The sequence below is a fragment of the Phoxinus phoxinus genome (genome assembly GCF_949152265.1).
Source record: "Phoxinus phoxinus genome assembly, chromosome: 13".
Classification (NCBI taxonomy): domain Eukaryota; kingdom Metazoa; phylum Chordata; class Actinopteri; order Cypriniformes; family Leuciscidae; genus Phoxinus; species Phoxinus phoxinus.
Window position 1 is genome coordinate 29,990,847 of NC_136888.1, and position 10,442 is coordinate 30,001,288.

The 10,442-nt window shown below is 37.4% G+C and overlaps 1 protein-coding gene across 2 annotated transcripts; it reads left to right on the top strand.

The window, feature by feature from the left end:
- Positions 1–70: 70 nt before the first annotated feature.
- On the top strand, positions 71–8,358 carry susd4 (sushi domain containing 4). 2 transcript variants are annotated; one of them, XM_079632467.1, is made up of 9 exons: positions 71–254; positions 659–829; positions 2,134–2,340; positions 2,459–2,632; positions 2,736–2,924; positions 3,707–3,898; positions 7,243–7,387; positions 7,466–7,851; positions 7,930–8,358. In XM_079632467.1, the coding sequence occupies exons 2-9, from the start codon at positions 694–696 to the stop codon at positions 7,965–7,967; spliced, it is 1,467 nt and encodes a 488-aa protein (XP_079488593.1). In that variant the 5' UTR covers positions 71–254; positions 659–693; the 3' UTR covers positions 7,968–8,358. The 2 variants fall into 2 exon arrangements, with proteins under 2 accessions (XP_079488593.1, XP_079488594.1); XM_079632468.1 differs by lacking the exon at positions 71–254 and having other exon boundaries at positions 386–829.
- The last annotated feature ends 2,084 nt before the right edge of the window (positions 8,359–10,442 follow it).

Here is a 10,442-nt window from a genome sequence, read left to right on the forward strand (position 1 = left end):
TGTATTCTTGCTCTTTCTTTTAGCAGTTAGGCCTAGTTGTTTCTCTATTGCTCATTTTATGTTTCTCCACACAGGTACTTTGACCTGTATAATAATTCATCTACACATCACGAGATAGGCTATAGCCTACTTACACCACGAGAGACTTTCCCACAACAGCAGAAGTAACCTCATTACTCCATTGAATCAGCTTGATCAGCTCGAGGGAGAGAGAAACTCCGACGAAACTGATTTTCAAAGTACGACATCAGTGGGTAGGTAACAGAAAAGAAAAACAAAATCAGTAGGCTACGAGAACTTTTTTTTTAAACAGCATTAGCGTCATCATTAGACCTTGGCTTTCAACCGGGTAAGGTAAACTAGTGACGCTTATGACGTATTTTTCATCATCATCTCGACCATCGTACATTTAAACAGCATTGATATGTTGCGCGAGCCGTCTGAGCTGCAGAAGACATAATGCATAATAATGCGTGGCGGATATGCCCTACACGCGTTCCCGAAAAGACTATTTTGGTATTTACAAATTGATATGGGGATTTACTGGTCATCATGTTCTGCGCGTCGGCGAGGAGATTCTGCAGGGTTGAAAATCCATGATGCAATCCTAATATTTTCACGTTTTACCTAGTTTTTGTCGTTGTCATCATCATTTCAGAGCATTGTGACCCGATGAATTTCATTCAATGAAAGATGTTTCATCATGGCGATAAAGAAGGCAAGAAATCTGCGTTTGGACATCCTGTCTACGGCCAGATTATCCTCTCGATCATCCTCCTCCTCCTCCTTCTTCCTTTTCTGGTCACCGCCTTCCCGGTTAACACAGTAGGTAAGAGAACTGCTTAAATGCTGCGATTATATAAGTGATAAGGATTTGGGAATATGATGAGGACGCAGGACATCCCTTGTGTACTATAACGGGACACTCTGAAATTGTCGAAAGCCCCCTGGCCCATTTTGTTCTGTTATGCCTTAACAGTCACTAATGACGATGTTTTCCAGCTGCCTGTTGTATATTGAATAACCTTTGGTCATGACCAAGCAGAAAATTCAAAACAAGTAAAAAACACACTCATAAAATTCCATACCCATTGAGTAAAATTAACATCTCAGCAGAAAAGTGTTTTCTCATGTAGGAAATTATATATTGATAGTGTGATGCTGGAGAGACTACAGGGGAGTGTTGTAACACGGGATGAGTTGTAACACTAACACTTTCACCCAACAAAAATACGGGTGACAAAATGCTATCATGCGCTCAACACCCTCCTGAGGTGATAGAAGTTTTTGTAAGACCATATTTAAAATATAAAGGAAAATAACAATTTTAAGAAAAGATAGATTCCGGAAAGAGATAGGCTAACTAATTTCCATCTTGTTGTTTACGATTTAATGTGTGTACATATAGCATGTTAAATGATGAAACTGCTATCATCTGAATAAGCTGAAACAATTTTTCATACCTGTATGGAAGTGACTTTTTTTTTTCTCACAATTGTGATTTGTGATTCCCACTTGCAAATATGACTTTTTAACTCGCAATTGCGAGTTATTACCTCAAAAAAGTCAGAATTGTGAGATATAGTCAGAATATAGTGATATAATTTTGCAATTGCGAGTTTATGTCTCACAATTCTGAGAAAAGTTGTCAGAATGGCAAAATAGTCAGAATTGTGAGATATAAACTCGCAATTTTGAGCTATAAAGTTCAATTCTGATAAAAAAAACTAACTTTTTTACGAAATTGCGTGATTAAACTCGCAGATCTGAGAGGAAAAAAAGTCAGAATTGTGAGATAATTCGCAATTAAAGTTTTTTATTCTGTGGTGGAAACAAGCTTCCATATACCTTAGACCAGCCAGTGTCAGAATTTTTTATTTTATGTTACATTTTTCCTGTTTTTTAACCATTTTTAATGAAATGCTTACAATAAAGTGGGGGTGGTGGGGAGGCGATTTTGTACAAATAGTAGATTTCTGAAATACTCTCATAGCAGAGATATACAAGAGTATATTACAGCTTGAAAGGTATGGAACAAAAAACTATCAAATTACAGACATTAGGATCCAAGACAATCATAAAATCTTCTTTGCTTTAAATGCATGATTTTGGTTCTTCCCGGTGCACTTTTAGTGGGGCAGTTCTGCAAAGATCCCGGTGTTCCTAAGCACGGAATCAGAACTCCAAACAACGGTGGTGTGTTCTTCGAAAACTCAGTGGCGAGGTTCTCTTGTGTTGATGGATATAGCTTAAAGGGGCCGGCCAAGATTATCTGCACGCGCTTCCACAATGGATCTGTAGGCTGGAAACCAAGCCTTAAACCAGTGTGCCTTTCAGAAGGTGAGGCTACTCAATCTTACATACTTCCGTTCCGTAACTCAATCATTGTTACTGTTTCATCTGTAATTGTATAAAAATGTTTCAACGTTTATTTATTTGGAGAATCTATCTGTCAAAGATTGTCTTCCTCCATTCATCGAGGATGCCCATGTCACAAATAAGACGTACAGGCCTGGCGACAGCCTCATTATTAGCTGTCATGAGGGATTTCAGATCCGGTATCCTGACACGGAAACTATGGAATCAGTATGTCAGGCCGATGGGACGTGGGATAATCAGCCAACTTGTCAAGGTTGATGCAAGTCAACAAATCTGCCTATTTCAAAAATGTTCATCATGTGAGATGATGTCCTGCACTTAAGATGTGGGTTTGATGCGCTCCTCTGTCTCCACAGGCTGTCTACGGCCGCTGATACCTCCACACAGTTACATGAACATCTCGGAAACAGAGTTCTCTGTGCCTGTTGGAACTGTAGTCCACTACCAGTGTTTTCCTGGTTACAAGTTGGAGGGTCCTGAACTTTTGGAATGCATGTATAACCTCATCTGGTCGGACACGCCACCCCGGTGCCTTGATGTGGAGGGTACATATCATTAAATCATTTCTCAGTTTTGAGCTGGATCAAAATGTGCTTTATTATTATCTTTTTAGAATTATTATTATTTTATGATTGCACTTTTAGTACTCTTGAAAACTTAAAAACTTTTATATGTCACCGTTTTCAACTTAAAATTTGTATGCGTTTTGGCCGTTCTTTACACGACAACTGCGTTATGGGCCTGAAGATGCAGACGTTTGAAAACGGATTTCAAAGTGCAAGTTGATGCAAACGATACGGTTATCGTGTATGTGTAAACTACAAAAAAATGAATTTGTGAAAACGGTGATGCCATGCGCATGCGTGTTATGTGTTCAGTATATAGGCGCGAAGTGTTTCTTTACAAACTGACATCGCCGACTACTGGCCTGGCATGAATAATACAGCGTTTTTAGTCGTTTTCGAGAAACCTTATGAACGGGGCTTGAAAAGCAAAAAGTAAAGCTTTTCAGTTTTTAGTACATTGTCTTGTAAACGTACCCTTAGTTAATGGTTTACAGTATATAGTCTTAACCACAAAGTATACTTCGGCCGTGTTGGTCTGCGTAATAAACTCTTAAGGTATATATGTAAGCTTTTGAAAGCTACTTGCAAAAATTGGATTAAGAAAACCTGTAGTAATGTAAACAGAAAACTATGTAATAGTGTTATTTTGAAGTGTTTGTAAACAAATACAGGGACACATTAAAATGTGGTGTGGGACTCAGGAAGAGGAAATGAGTTCTCGGTGTCAGATGTCTTTCTCTCGGTCTCTGATGTTTTTGCAGCTTGTTCCTTACCCCCGATGATAGAACATGGAGATTACATGTGCCACCCACAACCATGCGACCGCTACATTCATGGGACGGTCGTAGAATACTACTGTTATCCCGGCTACTCTCTAGCGAATGACTACAAGTACATCACCTGCCAGTACGGGCAATGGTTCCCACAGTTGCAGTTCTACTGCATCAAAGATGGTAAGGTGGACGTCAGTTTCCATAAAAGATTACAAACATTTTTACCTGGAGCAACCTAGTCTAATCAAGCTTGCACATTAGCACAGAGAATGTGCAATGAGAAATAATTAGGAGCATTTCTCTTTCATGTTAAATACGTTTTATGAAATTTATAAAACTGATATGTGTATGAGTTAATTATGCATTTATAATGCATTTTGAAACAAATGGACTTGAATTAAATTGGTCAATCTTTTTTTTTTTTACTGTTACAAAAAGTTATATTTCGAGTAAATTCTGTTCTCTTCAACATTACGGTCTCAACAAAAATATTAAGCAGCACAGCCATTTTCAACACTAATAATAAAAAATATTTCTTGAGCACCAAATATGATGATATTAGAATGATTTGTATGGTGTACAAAGTAATGAGTAATAATGCTGAAAATTCAGCTTTGCCATCAACAGTTGCAAAACAATTATTTTGAATTATATTTAACAAAATTACTGTTTTTACTGTATTTGTTATTAAATAAATGCAGCTTTGGTCAGGATATATATATATAATACCGTTAAAAAGTTTGATGCCAGTAAGATATACAGTATCTATATAGATTCATTCTGTTCTGTTTATCTGATTCCTTTAAGTTTGTGTTCAATTTTCACTCATATCCTAAACACAATATTCGTATCCCCTTCTTTCATTTATGGACCACAAAAGGAGAATTTTTATGGGTGCTGATTGCTATCGGCCGATAATAGATTTATATATGGTAGTTTGATTAGAAGAGCCGATGATGCCAAACTCGTGAGACAATTTTTCTATACGCACCTAAAATTGCTTCACTACATTAATATCTGGCAGTTCTACCAAGTGTCTGAAAAGAACAATAAATTTGCAACATCTTTTGTGGAAAGCAGAGATTGCAACGAAAGCAACATACAGCAATGAGAAGAAACTAGGGCCTGGTTTCACAGACAGGGTTTAGATTAAGCCAGGATTAGGCCTTAGTTCAATTAGAACATTTAAGTCATAGTTTATAAACATGCCTCAGAAAAACAACATTACCAGTGTGCATCTTTAGACAAAACAATGGCACATATTAAAAATTAAAACAGTATTTAGACAACACGGACAAGCAAAGTGAACTTTGGACTTCGGGTTCGGGTTCGAGCCTAAATGGTTAAAAACAGAAAAGTCAAAATGTGAGTGCTCGCTTGAACACAGTCGGTTATGTCTTAAGTGAACATAAAGAGTTGGGAAATAAGTCACACGTGGAAAAGTATGTTGGATCCGTGCATTAAGTCTTAAAGTGACAGCAGCCTAATATTCCTTCTGCCGTCTGTCACTAATGATCAAACAAGAAAAGACAAGAGAAAATCACTCACTGCTCTTTAGTAATTCAGTAGGATTAATCTATATTTAATTTATACAGTGGTTTTACAATTGATTACTTTGTTGATAAAGACTGTTTGTTTTTTTATTATGTTTTATTATAATATTATGTTTTATTATAAGTTGTTCCTAATCGCCTTCATTATGTTGCCAATAAATAGAGTTGTCAATTCCTGATACTTTCTCATCTCTATGGAAGCTTATGAGTAGCAATATTCAATTTGATATGTAATATGCAAAATGACAATTCAATATGTAAAATGGCAATGCATTTCTGTAATTACATTTACATTTTCCCATACATTTGTGCAACGTTTGGTGCAAAATGAAAATGAAAATGCAATTATATAATTTACATTTGCCATTTCATACACTAGGTTTAATATGTAAATTGAATACATATTTTAACGCTTTATAAGTTGCAAAATGAAAATGAAAATGTATTACAGAAATGATTAGATATGTGTAACATGTTCAAGCAACAACTGTTGCAAAATGATCATTCAAATGTTATTTTTCTCAATTGCATTTACACTCACAGTCAAGACACTTACGATTGCATTTTCATTCAATGTCCCGCAATGTATGTAGCAAAATTCAATGTGCACATTGAAAATGCATTCCGAGCAGATCACGTCTGTCTCCGCCCCCTCCCGCCATGTCAATCACTGCGTGAAGGCGGGGCACGGGCACGTTAACAGGTAAACATAACGTGCTTTTTGAGATGTTGGAAACATGGCGGCGGCAGAGATAATACGGGCGTTAAATACACTAGCAGATGAAGTGGAGCGTGAACAGAGAAACGGTAGTATTTCCGAAGATTGTTACGCGTATGTAGGTGATAGAACAAATACGTTGTTGGAACGTCTGGGAGAATTGTCTGCCTTATCTGTTCACGCTCCACTTCATCTGCTAGTGTATTTAACGCCCGTATTATCTCTGCCGCCGCCATGTTTCCAACATCTCAAAAAGCACGTTATGTTTACCTGTTAACGTGCCCGTGCCCCGCCTTCACGCAGTGATTGACATGGCGGGAGGGGGCGGAGACAGACGTGATCTGCTCGGAATGCATTTTCAATGTGCACATTGAATTTTGCTACATACATTGCGGGACATTGAATGAAAATGCAATCGTAAGTGTCTTGACTGTGAGTGTAAATGCAATTGAGAAAAATAACATTTGAATGATCATTTTGCAACAGTTGTTGCTTGAACATGTTACACATATCTAATCATTTCTGTAATACATTTTCATTTTCATTTTGCAACTTATAAAGCGTTAAAATATGTATTCAATTTACATATTAAACCTAGTGTATGAAATGGCAAATGTAAATTATATAATTGCATTTTCATTTTCATTTTGCACCAAACGTTGCACAAATGTATGGGAAAATGTAAATGTAATTACAGAAATGCATTGCCATTTTACATATTGAATTGTCATTTTGCATATTACATATCAAATTGAATATTGCTACTCATAAGCTTCCATACATCTCTTAATTTTTTAATACTTAAAATACAATGTTGTTAACAATAGCTAAATAACCCCAGTCTAAAAGCTATAAATGCTTTACTATTTAAAACCCTCTATTTATCACATAGTATTATTTAATTCGGTGATCGGTTTTATCGGCCAATACTGCTTTCAGTGACTGGTATTTTTCAATAAATAATACATCAAATTTTTATATCGTATGCCCCCAGAACACTTGGAATATATGACACATATCGCACGGGATCATTCCGTGATACTTTTGAGTCTTTTTTAAAAGCTTGATGCTGGTCGCTATTCATTGCTATTATATTTTTATTCTCTTTTTGTGGTCCATAAAAGAAAGAAGGGCATATGGGCATTAAAACAACACCAGTGTGAGTAATTTAGGACTTAACTTTCATTTTAGGGCGAACTATCCCTTTAAACTTGGATGTATGTTAATAAGTAAAAAAAAATTCCCCTCCATAGAGACATCCTGGCCTGGTTTTCAAGACTCCCTACTAACCACATGGAAAGTAGTGGCTTGTACGGCCACAAGTGTGCTGGTAGCCCTGCTCTTGGTGATCACAGCCAAGATGTTCCACTTCAAATGCAAATCCCAGCAAAGCCCAAGGTACAGCCAACATAATAATCACAGTGTCGTTTGATCATTTTTTGATTACTCATTAAAAAGTTTTTTTTCCTTTCTCAGTGAAGAGCTAGATGAAAGCCGGGATCCAAACATCTTGGTTGTAGACGGTGTTGCTGTGCCACTTCCCTCGTATGAAGAGGCTGTTAGTGGCACTTATTGTCAGCCCCCAAACGATCTGCCCCCTGCTGGTCTGGGGAGCTCACAGCATTCAGAAGAACAAAACCCACCTTCATATCCCGGGCATACAGGGAGTCAGAACAGTGTGCCGCTGGACACTGGTGAGGCCGAGACCTGCGACAGCATCTCGGACACATCAGAATATTTTCAAGGCATACACCCATCTTCCTCGCACGCTGGTGGACTAAATAACATGTCTGAGAAAACCAATGCCATCACCTCTATGGAAGAGACCGCTTCCACAAGCCCAAGCATAGACATTGCAGATGGTAAGGCTGCTGCCACCTAGTGGTATAACACACTGTTGTATCACACCAATGACCAATGTTTTCCTTTGTGTTTTGCAGAAATTCCTCTCGTGGAGGATGGTGAAGAGGACTGCTGATTGTTACTTTTAACTGAAAATAAGACACTTGAGATTGTTTCACTCCACTGATAATTATTTCAGCATTCATTTCTGATTTTGTTGAACAATATCGCACAGGCCAAATTGCTGCTCATAAGGATGATATTTAATGAAGAGCACACCAGGGATGGATAGGCAATAAAAAAAATAAAAATAAAAAATTAACTAAACTCCCAATTTTTGCTCATGAAGGAACTATGCATTAGATCATTGCATTTTATGTTAATTTAACTTTCCCACAACACAATATATAATTCAAGTATTCTAAATTATTTTTCTTCTGATTTTCACAATGCGCTGCATTCTGGACAGCTATCAAATGGACTGTAACAATGATGAATATTTCTTAAATAAATGACAAGTTAACTTTACATCTGTTTATTGTTATTAAATTTCAGTGTGCACTTATCCAGGTTAATTGTGGATGAAAGTAGGTGCAAGTTAAAGGCAGGTGCACTGCAGACATTATGACAAGCTGACAACAAAGTGCAAACTTGGACTAAAGTAAAAAATGGTCACAGAAAAAAAAATGTTTAATAGGGTTTTATATAGAAGCCTAGCGTTCTTGACTCAATTTTAAACCACCCTTTATGCCAAAGGCTCTATTTAAAGATAAATGTCCTAATGTGATAGTTCACCCAAAAATGAAAATTCTTTCATTAATCTCTCACCCTTATGTCGTTCCAAACCCGTAAGACTTTCGTTCATCTTCAGAACAAAAATGAGGGCTTTCTGACCCTCCATTGACAGCTACGCAACTACCACTTTGACGCTTCAAAAAGTTCATAAAAATGTCAAAACTAATCCATATGAATCGAGTGGTTTAGTCCAAAATTTTCTGAAGAGACACAATCACTTTATGATGAAAAGACTGAATTTGGGCTTTTATTCATATATAAACATTCATTAACTTGTGATAAACATATTCGTTGTGGTAAACTGAAGCTCAAGCATGTTTGCTTGACATGCGAGAACCAATGAGATTCATTCTCATGTTACGCATCACCATTGAGCTTCAGCAAGAACCAATGAGATTAATTCTTGTGTTACGCATCACCATTGAGCTTCAGCAAGAACCAATGAGATTCATTCTTGTGTTACGCATCACCATTGAGCTTCAGCAAGAACCAATGAGATTAATTCTTGTGTTACGCATCACCATTGAGCTTCAGCAAGAACCAATGAGATTAATTCTTGTGTTACGCATCACCATTGAGCTTCAGCAAGAACCAATGAGATTAATTCTTGTGTTACGCATCACCATTGAGCTTCAGCAAGAACCAATGAGATTAGGCTTGTTTGAGATGCGCCTTGCCTCGCCTGAAATGTATGCGAGAGTAGGCGGCTGCAGTGAATGGAGGAGTGAAAAAAGCGCAGGCAGGCCGGACAGTTTTCTCTTCTCTCAGTGGATCTGACACCTGTGAGATCAAAGATGGATATCGCGGGATTCACGGGATTCACGCTCGTGCACAGTGTTGCTAATAAACTGGATGTAATTTAAGTTCTGTTGCTTTTATTTGAAAATAAATAGATAATGAACAAGACACCCAAAGCACTTATTTAATCCCATTCCAAATACGTGTTTATCAATATATATTTTTTTTCTTTAATACAGACATATGTTTCTATATTTTTTTAAATAAAAATAACATAATCACATAATCCATATAGAGATCGCACTGTCAGAGAGAGTTTGGGAATATTCACACATAATTTATACACATAAAACATGATATCAGAGTTTTAAAATCAAACATTTTAAAAAAGAACACTACATCATGGTTGTTTAAACCAATGAGCATCAACCTGTGTCGTCAGCAAGTCGTTTCCCATCATGCTTTTAATCAGCGCAGTCGGTGGAGAGCAACTGCGCGCGACTGCAGAATCCGACACGTGCGCCTTGCGCTCGCGAGAGTTTTTTGACATACGTCAGCATGGCATCAGAGCCAGGCGGACCGCACTCGGACACATTTCTAACCGGCATGCATCTTGCGCTGATCACCGGTGATCGGTTCTGCGCAGATTTTGCTCATCTCAAACAAGCCTATTCATTCTTATGTTACGCATCACCATTGAGCTTCAGCAAGAACCAATGAGATTAAATCTTGTGTTACGCATCACCATTGAGCTTCAGCAAGAACCAATGAGATTCATTCTTGTGTTACGCATCACCTTTGAGCTTCAGCGAGAACCAATGAGGTTCATTCTTGCGTGTCAAGCAGGTTCAGTTGAGCTTCTGTTTATGTTCACTGATCAATATTTATAAGTAAATAAAAGCCCAAATTCAATCTGTTCATCATATAAAGTGATCGAGTCTCTTCAGAAAACTTAGACTAAACCGCTTGATTTATATGGATTAGTTTTACAATCTCTTTATCTTTTAAGTGTCAAGGTGGTTGCATAGCTGTCAATGGAGGGACCGAAATCGCTCCGATTTCATCAAAATTATTTTTA